Here is a 20,875-nt window from a genome sequence, read left to right on the forward strand (position 1 = left end):
ACTGCATGTATACACACTAACTGATGGTGGGTCCAAATCTGGCCTGCAGGTCACCTGTGTGGGTCACATCATTGGTGCAGTCATTGCAGACACACAGGAACATTCCAGGAGAGCAGCTAAAGCTGTGAAGATTAAGTATGAGGAGCTCAAACCGATTGTCACAATTCAGGTAAGTTGGCTCAGGGCTGCTTCTTCAGTTAGCTCTCAAAGCTCTGATATCTAGTGAACTTCGCCATTCACACATGGTTATTTAGCCATGTGTTGCATTTGTCTTCGTGATGGGGATGCAGCAGTCCTTAAAAGGACCTGCTCAAAACTGAAGAAACACGTCAACAATTTGTGTAATTATTTCATGCCTTCTTTTTAACTGGAACAGTTATTGACAAGATTTGCCCGTAAGAGTAAAAGCTAATTATATATAATACAGCATTCATATCTAGAGATGAGAGAAAGTTGGGCAAAGCCATTCTCATTAGGGAGAAATTAGAACTCCTGGGGAGAAGTTAGAACTAATTAGTTTTCATAAAGGTCAATATTTGGTGCCACTTATTTTGTAGTGTGGATTGGACCCAAAGAATCTGTGCGTTATCCAGCACAGACACGCAGTCATCTATGAGCAGAGGTTTTGATTTGTTTACATGAGTAGTTCATTTTCAAACCATGCGTTAGAACTTTTCTGTAGCTTCTATTTGCTCATTCAACCTAGAAAGAAGAGTGGGGCCAAAAATGGGTTGGTGGTGGTTGTTGTTGCAGTTTTATCACTGTTGTGTTTTGTTTTCATGACGGAAATGTGCACTTTTGGCAAGAGTACATTGCAGTCCTAAAATTTCCACAGAAAAGATTGTGTTTGGAGTCAGAAGTGGACTGTTTCTGCAGGAGTTCTCACTCCATGTGGGAATATAGTTTTCTCCTTTCTTTCTGTGCTGCCCTTTGGGCCGTGGACTATAGTTAGCACAAGTCAGAAGTCATAGCTCTGTTGGCTACAGTCCTTGAGCTTCTCGATCCATGATGTAAAATAGGTCACAAGGAACAATCTTAGATTGCTCAGTTATGGTGATAATTGTGAAATTGCTGTGCTGTAGTGTTTCAGCTGTTTGCCTGTTGCCATAGTTAGCATACAACAACTTGTGTATTATCTTAAACATTTCTACATCAGTCAGAGGAAGCTTTGCTTTCACTCTGTCTCCACAAAAGTTTCATGGTGTTGTTGTTTCCCAGGAAGCTATTGAGCAACAATCCTTCATTAAACCTATAAAGAGGATTAAAAAGGGAGATGTGAATAAAGGATTTGAAGAATCTGATCACATTTTGGAAGGTGAGAATAAACATTTCTTCTAAAATAGGATATCCTTCATCTCAGTATTATTAAGAGAGTCTGGAAGGCATCAAACACTACATAGAATCATAGAATGGCTTGGGTTGGAAAGGACCTCAAGGACTATCAAGTTCCAGCCCCCCTGCCACAGGCGGGGTTACATCTTAAGGGATACTGGCTCAAAGGCATGGAGGCAGGATTACTTCTAAATGTTTGTTTGTTCTTTTTAACATCAAAATGGAAGTGCCAGTTCTAGAGCTGACGTTGCCCACTGCTGCACAACAGAAATATTTCATGTTTAACAACTTAAAAGGGTGGTGGTTTGCAGATAGGAGATGGTGATAAGCATCTTATGACACTCTATGGGACACTTCTTTCAATTTTCTAGGAGAGATGCACATTGGTGGACAGGAGCATTTCTATCTGGAAACTCACTGTACTTTGGCTGTGCCCAAGGGGGAAGATGGTGAGATGGAACTCTTTGTGTCAACCCAAAACTTAATGAAGACACAGGTAGGGTCTCTTTGACTCCAAATCTAAAAGACTTTCAAGCATCAGTTTTAGACTAGATGAATGGCTGTTTTGCAGTTGGTCCTAACTTGCCTTATGCTTAATAGTAAATCCCATACCTATTGCTAATTTTTCAAGTCCACACCTGTCCAATTGGTGTCATTAATCTGGTTCCAGCTGACTGATATTTCTGTTGGCGGCACATCTCTTAAACCAGGGATTATAGAGGGTGCCTTCAGGACCATAAGCCTGGCTTTTGAATGACATGTTAAAAAGGGAGGTGGTGTGGGAAAGTTCCTTACATGACTTCTGCTGTTCTGTTTTTCTTTAGGAGTTTACTGCTAGTGCACTGGGAGTCCCATCAAATCGCATCGTGGTTCGAGTGAAAAGAATGGGTGGAGGATTTGGAGGAAAAGAGACTAGAAATACTATTCTGACCACTGTAGTGGCTGTGGCAGCCTTCAAGTAAGCTTCAGTGTGGGGATTAGGGCTTTTTTGCTTTCAGAATTCACCTGGTCCAGAAAGCCACTTTTTGGGCGACGTTTGTCCTAGAGCACTCTGAAGACTGTGCAGCTTAGTAGCAAGCTTGGGATTTCCTAACAGGAAAGTATAAGGGGCTTTTAGCTGGAAGAGGAACCTGCTTAAAGAGTCTGAAATTATGCTGGAATGCTAGTTTTTAACAGAGGGTTAACGTAGGGTTTTTCCTCTCCTTTCCTGTTCTTTTAATACTCTCTGGAAACTTGAATCTCAAACTCTGCTAATCTTTTTCACTTAGAAATCCCTTCAAAACTCAACACTATCTGTGCGTGTGTTATTCTGTATAGCAAAGATATGAGAGTCTCTTTTCTGCTTACACCCCTACTATGTCAACTATACAACACTATTTCTCAGCTCTTACGTAAGAAGGGGAAGGGGAGGTCTCTGAGCAGAACCTCCCGCTTTTCAAATTCCTAAAAGACCAGGGAATGTGCCTGTGTTTCTGAAGCACAGGTTGTCATTGTGCTTCTGGAGTTTTGATATGGGGCCATCTTTAACTGTGCAACTTTTTGTAGTTGCCAGCAAACATGGCCTCCAAGATGGCATTTGTGCACTGAATACCTTCAGAGGAGCATAGCCAGAATGAAGCTCCTGTACTTAAAGCAGCATTGTTTTTCCTGTTCTGAGCAAACCTTCTTTTTTTTTTAAAAAACAATCAGTAATACACATTCATTTTTTAAAATGTCAGTCAAACCACCACTGTTTTATATCTTAGAGCTTATAGAATCATATCTATGATGTTCCCTTGACATTATTTACAGTAAGGAGAGGTATGGGGAAAGCAGAATTGCTTGAAAATGAGGAGTTTCTCCTACCCTCCTTGGATAACAAATAAGCAACTGGGGTTGCAAGGTCAAATTGAAGGCTAGTTAGTACTTAGCATTATTACATGACTCATGCAGTTTTCCCTAGAAAAGAGAAGAGAGTGCCTTGAGAAATAGTATAGAAAACAGTGATTTCATAGAACTACAGAATGGCCTGGGTTGAAAAGGACTACAATGCTCATCTTGTTTCAACCCCCCTGTTATGTGCAGGGTTGCCAACCACCAGACCAGGCTGCCCAGAGCCACATCCAGCCTGGCCTTGAATGCCTCCAGGGATGGGGCATCCACAGCCTCCTTGGGCAACCTGTTCAGTGCGTCACCAACCTCTGGGTGAAAAACTTCCTCCTAATATTCAACCTCATCTTAGTTTAAAACCATTCCCCCGTGTCATTAAGAAGTCACTTCTCACTTTTTTAGTATCTGCCTCTGTATGAAACTATTGTTCCTTCTTCATGTAGGAGCCTCCACAGGTGTTTTCAACTGCAGGTCCCAACCCTAAAGGTCTGTATTTGAGCCTTTCTTTCTCTCTTCAATCTAACTTTTTTTTTTTGAGAGAGAAAGATGCACAGTCCAGGCAAGTTATCCCCAACTTATGCCACCACTGCCACTCTAGAAAAACACTGAAAAGATGAATATGTTTCTGTAAGAGCTGTATTGTGCAGTTCAGGGTTTGCCTGATAGATGTATCCTTTAACAGAACTGGCCGACCCGTAAGGTGCATGTTGGATCGAGATGAGGACATGCTGATAAGTGGTGGGAGACATCCTTTCCTGGGGAGGTACAAGGTATGCATACAAACAAAATGAATGCATGGTGTCTTAGCATTTTGAAATGTCAGTGAATAGTAAGATACAGTGATAAAGTTGCTGCTCTGGTTGTTTCACTGCTGATATTCCCCGCTTCAAATGGATCCGTTCAGCTGGGTTATGGCATTCATCCCATTAAAGATCTTTTGGCTTGTGCAGTTCTACTTCCTGTAGTTCTTCTGACTTGGGTGGTTCTCTTCTTGTGACTTCAGTATGAATACTTCATCTTCCTCCATCCGCAACCCTGCTCCTGTTGACAATTGCTTTGATCTTAGATGGCTCTCTATTTGTTTACAGTATTATACTAATTATAATTTTGTTAACCTCCTTTCTGCTGTACCCTTTTCAATCCAACTGCTCTCATTTTTCAAAGCAAGACAGTTAAGGAAAGTATGACTGTGATAAAGGGTCAGCATCCGTTTTAGAAGAGTTTTCTGGATCATGATTAAGATGCATGCACGGACACCTTTCTGGGAAGCATCCTCATTTACTATGTATGCTTGTCCTGTGCTACAGCAGAAGACTGTCAACTTTCTGTCTTCAGGAGGTTTATTCAGTTTTTGAAGGAAAGCAGGAAACAATGTTTTGTAGAAAGAACATTACTGAGGAAACTCTCTCGACAGGTTGGTTTCATGAAGAATGGAAAAATCAAGAGTTTGGAAGTCTCATACTACAGCAATGGGGGCAACTCTGCAGACCTCTCTCATGGTGTAAGTAAAATAAATTGTTTGATAGATTACTAGGCAGAAGGTGTGTTTCCCTGCATAATCTTTTGCTCTGCCTTCAGGACTTTTGTATACAGCAATGCTTTAACATCCTGCTCTCCGATGTGACTGAAAACAGTTCTTGATGCTTTTATCTTCTACGACTGCTTTCTGAGTCAACTGGCCTGTCCTTCCATGTGCCACATAGTTGATACTGATGTTTTAATAACTTGTCTAAGTTAAAAAGGTCAAGGATGTTAGCTTTGTATTACAGAGGGCTGTGATGGGAAACTTACTGTACAACACAAAGTGGCTGATAGTCTCCTAGCTGTGGGGAAAACCAGTTTCCTCAAATAAAATATGTCCAAGTCAATAGTTTGATCGTGGCAGGGTGCCTGAATCAACAAGGTGGTTGAGGAGTGGCTAAAGCTAGCAGAAGCTTAATGTTGGAGTTCAGAAGGGTGAGCCTGGGTCCTGAATTTTTCTTCAAGGCTTTTTGTATTGGGGAACAGAAACATTTCCTTTTCTGTTCTGCGAGTATCCAACCCAATAGCCTAATGTAAATCATGCACACTCTAGCTCTCCTTCTTAAGTCCACTGAGACCTTGATAATTTTCTGTGAAAATGAATCCATTTCAGTGTGAGAAGACTGCAAGTACAGGCATTACATTTGATGCTAGCAATGTGCTTCATGTTATACAAAGAGGAATGTCAGGCATATGTCTTCGTATTAAATATGGACCTAGTTGGGAGTGCGTATGTGTGCAATGTCTATTTGACTGTGTTTGAATCAGGAAACTGGGATGTGATCTACTGTGAAATAAGTATGAGATGTGCATAGTCTCTGCATTGTGTTCCTGTTGGAAGAGAAATCTGGGAACACAAGCCAGAAGGATCTGGCCATTTCCTAGTCTGGGCAATTGGTGGACAAAGATCTGGAGTTTTGTGGTTTTGTTGTATCTGTATTTCGTATATTTGACCTTATTCCCATAGTCACTTGATATCACCAAGACCTCTTTCCTACGAAGGAGTTACTTAGTATAATTAATAGAAGCTTCTGATGCTTTTATATGCCATTATCCACCTGAAAGCTGTTTGGCCCAGGTAGAGCCCAGATCCAAACAACCTGGAAGCTTAATCTGTTCCGAGGTCCTAAGTGTCAATAGAAAAGTGTGCTTTTTCATTCTCCTTTCCTTAAGCATATTGCTTTGATGCTACGTTGCAAATGGGAAGGTATAACTGGTATACCTCACTGCTCATCTGCGTTGACTGTGGACATGTGGGATGGAAAAGAAAGTGTCCGTTGTTGTAAATTATCTTCAGATTTTCCAGGCTAGCTTTGGTGGTTAGTTAGAAGTCTGATGTGTGGTTCATGTAAAATTTGCGCACCTCCATCACTTCTCTTCACCAGGTCATGGATAGAGCCCTGTTACATTTGGATAACTCCTACAACATCCCCAATGTCAGCAGCATGGGCTTTATATGCAAGACCAACTTGTCTTCCAACACAGCCTTCCGTGGCTTTGGAGGTCCCCAAGGAATGATGATTGCTGAGTGCTGGATGAGTGACCTTGCTCGGAAGTGTGGCCTACCACCTGAGGAGGTACAGATCCACTGACACATTTCAGGGCAGTGCTGCCTTTGAACTAGATCTGAAAATTGAATACAGTTGCAGAAAATTCTGGAGCATAAGAACTTTTGCTTCATTTTTTTCATAAACACTTTGCAGAATCTCAGACTTTCTCTATGACTATCCCATTAAAGCAGGGATAATCTTCTGCTTCCTTAAATTCCCCTCAGTTTTGAAATACCTGTTTTAAGAATAGATAGTCAGGAAAAGACCAAAGGCACTAGGTGTCTTAATCTAATTAACGATATACTAAAGAATCTCTTGAATATTTCCAGCTTTAAAGACTTATGTCCCATTTTTCCTTAAACAGATTTTTATCTGTTAATTCTATTGCTCTGTAGAGTGAACAGAGGAGTAAAGTCTAGGAATCAATGTGCTTTTGATGTCATCCTTTTTAAAAGGACCTAGTCTGAAACATTAAATTTGACATGTCCTTTGTACATCTCTCTGGGAAGGTACGGAAGATCAACCTGTATCATGAAGGAGACCTGACTCATTTTAACCAAAAACTGGAGGGATTTACTCTACGGCGATGTTGGGATGAGTGTTTGTCAAGCTCTAACTATCATGCCAGGAAGAAACTAATTGAAGAATTCAACAAGTAGGTGTTCCAAAGCTGTGGAATTACTGGTTGTACCTTCAAATTTCTGGAGTTCTCTTAGCAACTTGAGTGATATGACGTTAGTCCATGTATTTGCAGAATGACTTCTAAAAATTTCTATTTTGGAACTCCTTCAGGCCTGCTGTGTGACGAAGCCCCTCACAGTGACCTGATATCTTAGATAAGGCAGGAATCGGGCCTAGCATCATGTTATTTTGTAAGGGAAATGCAGCAGGGGAGAAGGATCTGTAGAGCCCAGACTTTGCTTGAGTTTTCTTATGACTATCAGGAAAATATGTGTAGACTTCACATTGCTGTATCATCTTTCTTAGTTGGCTTATATTTACAATTGATTAGCTAATAGCCAAGCAATTGCTTCTTTAATGTCTAGGAGGCCATCTTCAATTCAGATTTCTTCTTGTAGGGAGCTGTAAACAAAACCTTTCTTTCTTAAAAATCGCCAGTTAACTCTGTCTGTATTTCATTCACATATTTCATTTCTACTTTGATGCCCAACCTGTCAGAGGGAAGCATGGCACTGAGATGCAGTGAAAACTTTGTTCATGAATAACGTTTTCTCCTTGCAGACAGAATCGCTGGAAGAAAAGAGGGATGTGTGTTATTCCTACCAAATTTGGCATCAGCTTCACTGTCCCGTTTCTGAATCAGGTCTGTAAAAGTCATTTGTTTAGCTCCTATAAAGGAGCTAAATTTATGTTGCCTCTCTCAGACTTTCCTCTTTGTACTAAGCCAGATCATTTTGGGCAAGTTAAATAAGTTAAGAAAAAGATTTTTGAATCTTTTCAAAATAAATTGGTATATTTCAAAATATATTGGTAAAATGGTCATTTTCATTCCTGTGTTTAACCTGACTTGGTGGACCATCTGTGCTGTTTGCAAGCTCAAGTGAACAGAGGCAGGTTTGGGATACTTCACCTGCCTTCCCAACTGAAATATTGGCTGAGATTTGCAAGGTCGTTGGAACTTTTACTGAGTTGGAAACACTAAACAAGTCACTTCAGATGTAAACTAGTGCCTTTGGTTACACCAAAGAACAGCTACAAATTACAGAGAGAATGAATGAAGTCTGCTAGGTACTTCATTACTTCATTTATGACAAAACTTTGATTAACATTCCCTTTTGTAGGCTGGAGCTCTGGTCCATGTATATACAGATGGCTCTGTATTACTTACACATGGTGGGACTGAGATGGGTCAAGGACTTCACACCAAAATGATCCAGGTAATGGTTTGGACTTAACCAAATGAGACACTTTCTGTGGAAATTACTCTGTCTATAGTACTGCCTCAGGCAAATTGACACCACCTCTCTGAGCACATTTAGGATAACAAATCATAATTCCTGTTAAATGTTTCAGCTGCAGTACTAGGTTTCTAGAGTATTATTACGTTTTAGCAGGAGAATTAGAATTCTCATAATCTTAACTCGTGTAGATAATACAGGTTATGGCTGTAATCTCGCCTCTACAGCGATTAATTGTCATATGATAAAAATCACTTGTTAATATCTTTGTGTATATTTGTTGTATTGCAAACATGTACGTGCCTATCTTCATGCCATCATAGTTTAAAAGACCTAAGAGAACAACATTGCTTTAGCAGGGAAATGAAGAGGGAATCTGATAGGGCTCTGTATCCACTGGTACTTTTGTAATTGAGAACAATGCAGTGAATGCCTGCTGTTCTGGCCAGTGTCCACATATGTACTTGCAGAATGCCTGTGAAGAACAAACAAAACAATGTTCTGGTAGGTTCTCAAGCACAAAGTCAACTGAGTTCCCAAGAAAGGTGAAATTTTGGACTGGGAGAGTGTGGAGGTTTAATTGTGGACCCTGGCAGTGTAGACAGTGAGTGGACATGCTCCTGTATAAGAAGAGCCACTTACCAATTGTTTTCCTTTGCTCCACAGGTTGCTAGCAGGTCACTGGGAATCCCTACCTCCAAAATTTACATCAGTGAGACCAGCACAAACACTGTCCCTAATACCTCCCCAACAGCTGCATCTGTCAGTGCTGACATCAATGGGATGGCTGTTCATGTACTGATCCTAAGTTATTTAAGCTATTGGGTTGTAAGCTGGGACTCAAGAAGATGAAAAGTTGATGTGTATTTATCTATAGCTTAAGGAGAACATAGCTTTCAAAAGGGACTTGTAGGCAAGGGATACCTCATAACTTCTCCCATAGCTATCGGGGATGTCAGATAATGAATGACCATGTTTATTTTCCAGTCATTTTTTTACTTTCTGTTCCAGTCCTTCTGTAGTCATGGAATTGAGTGTTTGTGATTACTCAAAATGAACACAACAAAGCAGCCATTTAAATGCTTAACTTTTTAGTAATTAATGAGACCTTGTCTGTAGCAGTATATTGTGCTGCAAACATTACTTGCAGGTGGTTTGTGGCCTGTGCTATGGAACCAAAGAGAGATAAGATTTATAAATTTAGAGCAAATATCCTTCTGTAGCAATGGCACGATCATGATCATCTCTGACATGGGATAGCGTTGTCAGTGCATCTATTTGCAGGGCATGTGACTTTTCCAGTTAAAAAAGGAAAGATAACCTTGAAAGCTATCTCAACTGTAGGCTGGTTTTATTCTCTGCACAGCTTAAGTGAGGTTGAATTTTGGCAAGAATATTTGTTTCCAGTGTTATGAGATCATCTTGCAATATATGCTAAGGTAACCCCTTACAACTTGGTAAAGATACTGTATAAACACAGGGATTTAAGATGTTTTGTATATTGATCTGGAAAGCTCTGTGTTGTATTTGGTATTCTCTTCCATCAGCACGATCTGTTTTAAATTTCTTTTCAGTCAACATTTCTTCTACATTGCGAGCTGTTTTCTAGTGAACTTTGTTCCTTTTTATGATATGCCAAAGTCCTAAATCAATATTGATTTAAACAGAAGGTTCTTTGAGACTTGAAGTGCTCTTAATACTACTACTGAATGACATTTCAAACCCTATAATATTGCTTTTCTCTATTGTTTTTAGAATGCATGTCAGACCATCTTAAAAAGACTTGAGCCAATCAAACAGTCTAATCTCAAGGGGTCCTGGGAAGACTGGGTAAGCTGTCTATATCTGTCACTAGGCAAATGGGCATTCTCAGAGATTGTTTTTGTTGTCAGTCCCTGAATGCAGATATACCCTCCTGCATTTCACTAACAGAGGTCTGAGGGAAGAGAGCAAGGGAAGTAGTCAAAGCTCGCAAGGGTTAATCTCCTAAGCATCAGTTGTGACAGATCCTGGGGCCTCCTTATGACAAACCTTACCAAACCATGGAATCCCTGACTGGCTTGGGTTGGAAGGGACCTCAGATGTTATCTAGTTCCAACCTCCCCTGCTCTGGGTGGGGTTGCAAACGACTAGGATCAGGCTGCTCGGGAACACATGAAGTCTGGAGTGTTTACTTACATCTCTGCAATCAGGCTCCAGTCCTGGGTAGAAAGAAATCTTATGTAATGAAAGGATTCTGTGACAAAGATGACTCTGACTTAGCAGCCAGTGCTCCTTGACTGCAATTTCTCCGTAACCTCAATAATGAGATGATAATAATGATGTGCTGTGAGCTTCTCAGATTGTTTTCAGAACCAAGTTCTCCACTTCAGGGGAGGAGCTTTGGCTGAGAGATTTGGTTGTCAGGACAGGGCTTCTCCCGGCCACCCTGAAGATTGGAGACTGGCAGTTTAACCTTTGTCTTTGAGACTAACTGAGAGCCAAAAAAACACAAGGCTTACAGCTCTGCTTGGCAGCTGCTGGTCAAGTGATGTGGGGAATCAGCTGCAAGAAGACATTTCACTTGGCATTGCTAGCACTGAGTAGAGTATCAGCTCTCCGTCACCAGACACCTTCTGTTCAAGTCCTCCTCTAAATGTGTTTGGGGTGGCTATGTTTCAGGCATTATTGGTTGGACCATAATTGTTTTCAAATTCTTATTCGCTTTGCTAGATTAAAACCGCCTATGAGAACTGCATTAGTCTGTCAGCCACAGGATTTTATAGGTGAGTGAATATTCGTGCTGCAAAGACAGTTCTTATTCAACTGCATGGACTGCATCCAGGGAGATTCTGGGGGGATTTACAGCCCTAATCCCTCTGTTACTGCTCTAATTCAGGACTGTGTGCCCTTTCCTACCTAGAAACATTGCAGTGACCTCCAAGAAATGTTTAACTGCACTCAAAAGCAAAGGATTTGCTACTGGATTTGTGTGAATGAGTCTATAAAAGTCAGCATAAGCCCTGAGATTCATCAGAAAATGAATATGGCTAAAGTAGCTTCAGTTGGGTTTAGGAATATAGGGCAGCTTTATCAAATTTCTATTTATAGTTTTTTTTTTTAAATGCTTTTCATTTCTGCGTGGGATTGATGGAGGGGATAAAACATGAGTGAATTAAGTTCTCTGATAAATTGCACTGTGGTTGTATTCCTCTTGACTGGGGAATTAAATCTGATTTTGTTTTTCTCTGCATCAAGAATTCCTGACGTTGGCTACAACTTTGAAACGAACAAAGGGAAGCCATTCCATTACTTCAGTTATGGTGTTGCCTGCTCCGAGGTTGAGATAGATTGCCTGACAGGTGACCACAAGGTGAGGGGGTCAGCAGGGAAATAGTCCTCTGTGTTTGGGTAAAGGAAACATTCACAGGGAGTTAGAGCAAATACTGGGTGTCAGCCTCTTCCTGGCGCTGTCATTGGTCCAGTGTGACCTTCAGTGAATTTCTTAACTTCTGTGTTCCACGGTGCAACTGTCTGGGAAGAATAGTAAAATGATAATTATCTGCCCTGCAGGGGTGTTATGGGGCTGGCTGGATGATTGCGAAAGTTAGGGGATTTGCTTATGTAAGAGATAGCAGCTGTGTGTTAGCACAAAGGAACACCAACATATCAGAATTGAGTTAATTATTAAAAATAGCCCTGGGATCTTTTAGAAAGGAAGAAGAAGAAAAGACAACTCATTAGAATCTGACCTTCCAATTAGTGGGTTGTGCTCAGGTACAGAGCACTGACCCCGGCAGCTTGGGACTAATACAGATTGGGTCTAATCAATCTCCAGGGGAAACCACACTGCTTTGCTTTGCTTTAGGGATGAACTGGTTTAAAAGATAGCAGGGAGAACGGAACTTGACACAGGCCAAGGTTGGGTACTGGTGGATGCATTCCTCTTCCTCAAATGAAACCACAGTGTGCCATTTTCAACATCCGTGCTGATTTATTCTTTGTTTCTGCCTCTTAGAACATCCGCACAGACATTGTTATGGATGTTGGCACCAGTCTGAACCCAGCCATAGATATAGGGCAGGTAAGTGAGATAGTCTCACCAATTTCACCACATTCAAGATCCTTGCTCTCAAGCTTTCTAGATAGATCATTAACCTGCTCTAGCTTGTGCCTTTGCAAATTTAAATTGAGTATCCACTTTAGGCTGGCTATGAAAACCAATTTGACCTACAGCTAACTATGCAGTAGGCACAGGATTATGAATCCAAAGAATATTATTACTGTGGAATAACCTCACTTCAGGGCCAGTTTTTGCTATGTGGAATACATCCACTAAATCCTGCAGTTGATGTCTACACTCCTGTCTGACTGTCAACATCAAGCCCTGTTTAATTTAGTGAAATTTATTCTGTGTTGAGAGGTGGGGCAGTGGATTCTATCCTCCAGCTACTGCTGTGTGGGGTTCTCAGTAAGAAGATTCCCTGGCAGGGACTAACTTGCTTATTAGTCAGTAAAGGACGGTAGTAAACACAAGGTAATCTGATACACTGAGATGTATCATTAGGCATTTGCTCATGCTTGCCTAGTCAAAACAACCCAACTGCTTTGCTAACTGTGTCAGTATAGTACAACTCTAGTGATGCTGCTGTGGGGTTTATTTCCATAACACAAGTTTGCTACAGATGAAATGAAACTTTGAAAGCAACACGTTTTCTGAAAGAGGTGTTCTCTTTGAAGTGGCTGAGGGGAAAGAGAGCCTTTGTATTCTCAGGCTGGGGCTGGGAAGAAAGAGATAGGTTATATGGAGCCTGTCAAAGAGAGGGCAATTTCCTGTGTCCCTTCATGGATTGCTGCAGAGGGTCTGGGGGAAAAAGAGAGAAAGGAGGCTGTATAGCTGCAGGACCACAGGCACATGGTGCTGTATTAAGGAATGCTTTTATTTTTTTTTTCCTTCTAAGATTTACGGTAGAAAAAAATCACATAAAGAAGATTTTAATGGTTGGAGGAATATGGGAGTGTTTTTGCGCTTGATCTGTGTTGCTGACCTGAGAATAAGCAGTACTTGAGAAAGCATTTGTGCTGAAATTTGGAGGAAAAATATATATATATATATATAGAAACACAAAATGTAAAATAGCTTGTTTTCAGATACATTTTCTTCATGTCCTTTGAGTTATCAGCAAGTACTACTCATCCAATGCTAATCTGCCTGTGAAGGAATGAATATGTATATGTACCAAGCTGTAATCAACAAAAGCGTTTAGAGATGAAAAGTTGAGATTTAGAAAGGAATGGAGGACTGAAAACTGTGGTTGAAGTTGTCCCTGTTTGCTCTTGTGTGGGGAAGAACGGCAACAACAAATCAAGAGCACAACCTTGTTTGGATGTTTTTGTAGATAGAAGGGGCGTTTGTCCAAGGCATTGGGCTCTTCACCATGGAGGAGCTGCGCTACTCACCTGAGGGGAACTTGTACACGCGAGGGCCTGGGATGTACAAAATCCCAGCATTTGGAGACATCCCAACAGAATTTTACGTGTCTCTGCTCCGTGACTGCCCCAACAGCAAGGCAATTTATTCATCCAAGGTATGCCTGTGTGACCTATAGGCCTCTTACTGCCCTAGGCCTGTATGAATGCATGATAAAACGATGATGCGCGTGTCAGAACAGCTGATTTTGTTATTGTGGTATTGTAGAATCATAGAATGGTTTGAGTTGGTAGGGACCCCTAAAGGCCATCCAGTCCAACCCTTCTGTAATCCCTGAGAGAGGCATTCCTGCTGGTTTGCAAGGACCTCAAGTGGTCATCGTGTGCTCTGCCCATTCCACCCACCACTGCCTCACCTGAATTGCCCTTGCTGCAGTCTTTGAACTATCCAAAGGGATATGGAAATAGGTTAGTCTTTTTTCCCTTTGTGGCAGTCTTCCTGTGTTAGAAATCTTATATTTTCATATTGTCTCTTTTTTACAATGGAATGGGAGTTGTTCACACCTGAGAAACTGGAAGCAGTTTTAGCTTGCTATTTCCTATCTCTTGATAGACTGAGTTTCACACCTGGCAGGAGAAGTACTGTTTTGTTGCAGCCTTTCCTTTTTGATCACATCTAGGAGATTGAGAAGTTACAAAGCAGGAATGGGAACAGTGATTGTCATCTAGGACCTGCTCATCCTTCTCTCAGCCTCACTGGTGTTTCCAGGGCTAGGACTGCTCTGAGCTGCAGTCTCATTTTTGCTTGTGCTCTGTCTAGGCTGTGGGAGAGCCGCCTCTGTTCCTGTCTGCTTCAGTGTTTTATGCCATCAAAGATGCTATCTACTCAGCAAGGGAAGACTCTGGTGTGACAGAACCATTCAGGCTGGACAGCCCTGCCACCCCAGAGAGGATCCGCAATGCCTGTGTGGACACCTTCACAAAAATGGTAACTATGCTTTCATAGCCCTGGCCAGTCTACCCTGCAGAGTGTGCTAGACTTGTGCCCAGAGTTGGGATTAGGGCAGTATGGGGAAGCTGTGGTTGTACTTAAGCAGCTGCTTCTCATTTCATTGGCCTTATCCTTCACTTAATATACCATCAGATGAAAGACTAATGTACAGACTAGCATTGCTAGGGCAGGGATGGGCAATATCTCTGAAATAGCATTTCATCCCTCCGTCTTCCATATGCAGTTTGTAGAATGAAGGCTCTGAGTTGATCTGATGCTCCTGACCATTATCTCTTAGGGAATCTACACTGCAGGCCCACTCTGATTTATTAGCCTCCCTTGGATAGGAAGAGAAAGTGTTACTGGAAATGCTCACTTCTGCTGAATGTTATGATCTCAGATTTCTCATTAGAAGGTCTGGGCTTGCCCCGAAGGAGTGCAGGACTTAACACCACTGCCGTCTCTTCATGGGCTCCTTTCTCTGTCGCAGTGCTGTGACAGCCATGCAGAGTGGATCCCTGCCCAGAGTTCTGCTGTGACTTGTAGAACTTTGCTGTCTGTTCACACGGGCATCCACCAGGTCCTTGTCAGCTTGAACTCTACTGGTGTCAACAGCAAAAGTCCTCCTCACCAAACACCTGCATCACTGTCTGATGGGGAGGAGGGCTCCAAACTGAATTTGAGAGTCTACATGAAGCACTGACTGCCTGACCTTCAGCTAGAGCCAGGCGCAGTGTCTAATGCAATGCCATGGGACAGATGGCTCTCTGTTTCAATACCAGCTCAGATCTGCAATGATGCAAAGTCACCTGCCTCAAAGAGAACATCTGAACCCAGATCAGAACCTCCCTTTGTTCTTGCTGCTGCTTACAGTAATTATTTTTTTCTCCTCTTCACAGTGCCCTTCTGCTGAGCCAGGGACCTTTAAGCCATGGTCTGTGCGTGCGTAAAAGGAAAGCTGGAGGAGCAAACTCTCCTCGTGAAACAGTCTTACAATGGAGGGCCCACAAAGCACTGGGACTATAATGGAAAGAAAAAAATCCATGTTCATGTGACTCATCTACCATGATTCATAGAATTTTCACATTTAATTGCTCAACCACTGTTCCTCTCAGAGAGGAGTTTGCTGCCAGATCATAGCTGTGATGTAGATTTGAATGAAGAGTAAAGTGGAAGGTGATGTTATCCAGGTATAGTTGAAAGCTGCATTACATTTCATTTAGAATTGTTGCACAGATGGGAGACACTCTTACTTACCATCTGCCAGATGGTATGAAGTAACATGGTTATTGTTTTGGGGGTTGCTTGTTTGTTTTAAATTGTGGAAAGAGAATTATCACCTTGTCACTTTGCACTGTTATGCCAAGAAGGACTTAAAAGCACTAAACCCAGAAAAACAGTTCTGTAATGGTGATGGGAAAAGGCATGAGGTGAGGAAGACTGGACCCTACAGCACAACCGCTAGATATACGCCAGAGGAAAATAAGGAAGAACATTGATGTTAGCTTACTGTGATGAAAGTCATGTATATGATGGTGGTGGTTTAGAGGGAGACCTTAAAATGTGACCAATAGCTGATTTATCTGAAGTTGCATGAGGATTGCTTTGTCTATGACAAAGGTTTAATGAAATCTTAGTTCTTGTGCCGCTTGTGTTCTCTGACTAAAGATAAAAACTCAAGATGCCAAGACTTCTAGCAAGAGGTTGATTCATTTGGCACGTTCAGCCTATTTCCTGCGCTTCTCTCCCTCATCTCTTAAACAGAAGAGGACATCAGAGAAAGGATCTTGGAGTCATCAAATGGTTCTGACCATTGTTCCCATGGGAATGTGTGCCAGCCGGGGTGAGGGTCTGGACAAAGCTGGGGGATGAGTTGGCTCTGGGCATTCTCTAGGGTCAGTCTCTTACTTTCATTCCATGGCCTTGCCACCTTTTCAAGACAACCCTTAGTTTTGCTGAATGTAAAGAAACTTTGTATGTTTAGTGAAAAGGATTGCCTGTCCAGAAAAAGGTGCTGATTATGTGATGAGCTCATGATGTGTTTTTGGGGTGCATGCGTTTTTTGGCATTGGATTTAAAGGTGGGCATTCTTCTGCGCAGGTTTTGTCACTGTCAGATTTAACACAGCAGCATGTTTTCTCTAGATGATGCCATGTACTGTACCTCCTCATCATGTGCAAACTTTCTCTGGCCCACAACTCTATGAAAATGTCCCTTTCCTGTTAGCACTCCTAGGGCCATCAATAAATACAATGCAAGAGAATGCAACTGCATTGTCTTGAATGAGAATTTGCTTACATATGTCCTACTTAAAATTGGCCTCTGTCTTAGGACTTAGGTAGAAATAATCTCTGAAGCACTCCAGGACATACAGCTTGGAAATATGTAGGTGTAATTCTCAGTTCTAATTGCCAGTTTTCACAGGGTTGTTAAGACCTATCCATGCCCTCATGGCTTTGGCAAACAGAGGCTGGACTCCAAAGCCATGCTGCTGCTTTAAAACAAAACATTATATGGAATTAGAAGTGTTGTGGGTTGTAGTCTAACAACCACTTATGAAGACTTTTTATTTTAATCTACAAAATTTGAAAGACATCTTTTGTAGCCAAAAGGGCAACGTGTCCCTTGTCTGAAGTTCCATCTATTTCAAATACTATTCCTGCTCTCACTTCTAGGTTAGCAAAATGGGTGTTCTACCAACACCAACAGGTACAAATAAGAACAGTTCCATCTGTCTCTGTGCAGAGAGCAGGAAAAAGATTTGTAACCTGCTTCATAACAATATATTTGAATCTCCGTACACAGTTTATATTTTGTCGGTAGGCAAAAGAGAAGAAAAGTAAGTGTAAGCACTCAGTCAACTATTGATATGAGAGTCTGAGCAAGCAACTGCAAGATTCACCACAGTAATTGCATGAGTCAATGGTCTGCCTGAAAATGAAGGTAGATTTCAGTGCCATTGCTGTGAGCATATATTAATAAACACAGCACAGAAGTGGTGGGTTTTTTTGTCTGTATGGTGGAGAGGACAGGTAATCAATGTCTCTGTGTCCTCAGCTCAGGCTGAACTTTGTACTTGAGTTAAAGACTAAATGACTGGAGCAGCCCTCTTCTCCCCATGTGCCCTTGCCAACTTTGCAAGGATGGGAGTGGGACTGGGAAACTGGGGCAGGGCTCAGCAGGGTGGACTTCAGCAAGCATGAACTGCTGTGGATCTACCTTTGCAAGCTGCAGAGTGGTGAGGATAAACACGCATCTTGTCATGTGTAACCTGGTCTGTGACAGAATTGAGTTTCAGATACACTGTGGAAATAAATTCTAATTTTGTGAAATGGTACATAGCATTCTACGGGGCTGTGGGTGAGTACAAAAGGCTGCACAGTGTTACAGACATGTAGAAACAGCTTTACTTCTTCCTTTGACTTTGTAATTCAAAAGGTATTTCACACAATATCTATCAATGACTTTCAGTGTTTCCCTGACACAAGATCTTTTGCCAATTCTCAAAATGTTTGGGCTTACATAGGAACAGTAGCACGGTTCTTTCTTTGTTTGACATATAGACGCACCTGGATAAGCCTGCATCCAAGTGGTAGCAGTAACTAACAGCAGTGTTGCCTACAGTGCCATCCCTTATGCAGAACACATGGTGTTTTTTTTCCCCACTAATTAATTCTAACAAGATCCAGGAAGTTCTGAAGAAAAATTAATTGTGGCATGTATGTAATCATGTAAAATGGGGGATTTTCGAAGAGAAAATGCGTGATATTTGATTAAATGGAGGGATTTCTTAAGAGAAAATGTGTGATTTTCGGTTAAATGGGGGATTTTTGAAGAGAAAATGTGTGGTTTTTAGGTTAAATGCAGGATTTTTGTAGAGAAAATGCATGATTTTTGGTTAAATGGGGGAGTTTTGAAGAAAAAATGCATGATTTTCAGGGTAAATGGGGGATTTTCAAAGAGAAAATGCGTGATTTCTGGGTTAAATGAGGGATTTTCAAAAAGAAAATGAGTGATTTTTCATGTTAAATAGGGGATTTTTTGAACAGAAAATGTGTGATTTTCAGTTAAATGGAGGATTTTTTAAGAGAAAATGCGTGATTTTCGGGTTAAATGGGGGATTTTCAAACAGAAAATGCATGATTTTTGTTTACATATGGGATTTTTGAAGAGAAAATGCATGATTTTTGGTTGCATGGCAGATTTTTGAAGAGAGAATTTTCAGTTAAATGGAGGATTTTCTAAGAGAAAATGCGTGATTTTCAGTTGAATGGAGGATTTTTTATGAGAATACGCGTGTTTTATAGGTTAAATGTGGGATTTTTGAAGGGAAAATGCGTGGTTTTCGGTTAAATGGTGGATTTTTGAAGAGAAAATATGCATTTTCCAGTTAAATGGAGGATTTTTGTAGAGATAATGCCTGATTTTTGGGCTAAATGGAGGATTTTTGGAGAGAGTGCGCGATTTTTGGGTTAAATGGGGGATTTTCAAAATCAAACTGCATGCTTTTGCTGTTTAATGGGGGATTTTCATAGAGAAAATGTGTGATTTTCTTGTTAAATGTGGGATTTTTTCAAGAGAAAATGCGTGATTTTCAGTTAAATGGGGTAATTTCTAAGAGAATATGCATATTTTTTGGTTTAAATGGGGGATTTTTGAAGAGAAAATGTGATTTTCAGTTAAATGGGATATTTGGAGAACAAGTGTGTGATTTTCTTGTTAAATGGGGGATTTCTGTAATGAAAATGTGTGATTTTTCCAGTTAATTGGGGGGATTTTTGTAGAGAAAATGCATGATTTTTGGGTTAAATGGGCGATTTTCTACGAGAAAATGCGTGATTTTCGGGCTAAGTGGGGGATTTTTTTAAGAGAAATGCATGATTTTCGGTTATGGGGGGGGGGGGGGTTTGTAGAGAAAATGCTTGATTTTTCACGTTAAATGGCGGATATTTGTAGAGAAAATGTGTGATTTTCAGGTTTAAAGGGGGATTTTTGCAGAGAAAATGCGTAATTTTCAGGTTAAAGGAAGGATTTTTGAAGAGAAATTGTGTGATTTTTGGGTTAAATGGGGGATTTTCAGAGTGAAAATGCATGATTTTCTTGTTAAATGTGGCATTTTCAAAGAGAAAATGTGTGATATTTGTTTAAATGGGTTAGTTGTCCCGCACATTCCGCTTGATCTCCCTCAAGACAGTCTGCTCCATAATCTTCCCCAGCACCGAGGTCAGGCTAACAAGCATGTGCGGGACAACTGGGGGATCAGGCCTAGCCAGCATGGGTTCACAAAGGACTGGACCTTCTTGACCAACGTGATCTCCTTCTATCATCTAGTGACCCGTCTGGTGGATGAGGGAAAGGCTGTTGATGTAGTCTACCTAGACCTCAGTAAAGCCTTTGACACTGTCTCCCACAGTATTCTCCTGCGGAAGCTGGCAGTCCGTGACTCGGACAGATACACTGTTGGCTGGGTAAGGAACTGGCTGGAGGGCCGGGCCCAGGGAGTGGTGGTGAATGGAGTAAAATCCAGCTGGTGACCGGTCACGAGTGGTGTTCCCCAGGGGTTGGTGCTGGGGCCTGTCCTCTTCAATGTCTTTATTGATGACGCGGATGAGGGCATTGAGTGCACCCTCAGTAAGTTTGCAGATGACACCAAGCTGGCTGGAAGTGTCAATCTGCCTGAGGGTAGCGAGGCCCTACCGAGGGATCTGATAGGCTGGATAGCTGGGCTGAAGCCAATGGGATGGGATTCAACAAGACCAAATGCCAGGTCCTGCACTTTGGCCACAATAACCCCAGGCAACGCTACAGGCTTGGGGCTGAGTGGCTGGAAGACTGCGTAGAGGAAATGGACCTGGGGGTGTTGACTGACACTAGACTGAACATGAGCCAGCAGTGTGCCCAGGTGGCCAAGAGGGCCAATGGCATCCTGGCTTGTATCAGAAATAGTGTGGCCAGCAGGAACAGGGAAGTAATTGTCCCCCTGTACTCAACACTGGTGAGGCCGCACCTTGAGTACTGTGTCCAGTTTTGGGCCTCTTGCTGTAAGAAAGACATCGAGGCCCTGGAGCGTGTCCAGAGGAGGGCAACAAAGCTGGTGAGGGCTCTGGAGCACAGGCCTTATGAGGAGCGGCTGAAGGAGCTGGGATTGTTCAGTCTAGAGAAGAGGAGGCTCAGGGGAGACCTTATTGCTCTCTATAACTACCTGAAGGGAGGTTGTAGTGAGCTGGGGGTCAGCCTCTTCTCTCATGTGACTAGTGACAGGACTAGAGGGAATGGCTTCAAGC

General features: G+C 41.8%; 1 protein-coding gene across 3 annotated transcripts in view; it reads left to right on the plus strand.

Annotated features, from left to right (window-relative positions):
• The window catches only part of XDH (xanthine dehydrogenase), a 43,106-nt gene extending 25,183 nt beyond the window's left edge, over positions 1-17,923 (plus strand). For all 3 annotated transcript variants that reach the window (XM_040696855.2, NM_205127.2, XM_025148548.2), the window contains 18 exons: positions 50-169; positions 1,219-1,315; positions 1,704-1,828; positions 2,157-2,290; positions 3,884-3,971; positions 4,616-4,702; positions 6,108-6,299; positions 6,782-6,927; positions 7,515-7,596; positions 8,075-8,170; positions 8,858-8,986; positions 9,947-10,021; positions 10,904-10,956; positions 11,429-11,543; positions 12,189-12,254; positions 13,570-13,758; positions 14,421-14,588; positions 15,491-17,923. In XM_040696855.2, the coding sequence (XP_040552789.1) occupies positions 50-169; positions 1,219-1,315; positions 1,704-1,828; positions 2,157-2,290; positions 3,884-3,971; positions 4,616-4,702; positions 6,108-6,299; positions 6,782-6,927; positions 7,515-7,596; positions 8,075-8,170; positions 8,858-8,986; positions 9,947-10,021; positions 10,904-10,956; positions 11,429-11,543; positions 12,189-12,254; positions 13,570-13,758; positions 14,421-14,588; positions 15,491-15,541 (2,013 nt within the window). In that variant the 3' untranslated portion in view covers positions 15,542-17,923. The remainder of the gene's footprint in view (positions 1-49; positions 170-1,218; positions 1,316-1,703; positions 1,829-2,156; positions 2,291-3,883; positions 3,972-4,615; positions 4,703-6,107; positions 6,300-6,781; positions 6,928-7,514; positions 7,597-8,074; positions 8,171-8,857; positions 8,987-9,946; positions 10,022-10,903; positions 10,957-11,428; positions 11,544-12,188; positions 12,255-13,569; positions 13,759-14,420; positions 14,589-15,490) is intronic.
• Positions 17,924-20,875: the final 2,952 nt, after the last annotated feature.

Source organism: Gallus gallus, chromosome 3 (genome assembly GCF_016699485.2).
Source record: "Gallus gallus isolate bGalGal1 chromosome 3, bGalGal1.mat.broiler.GRCg7b, whole genome shotgun sequence".
NCBI lineage: Eukaryota > Metazoa > Chordata > Aves > Galliformes > Phasianidae > Gallus > Gallus gallus.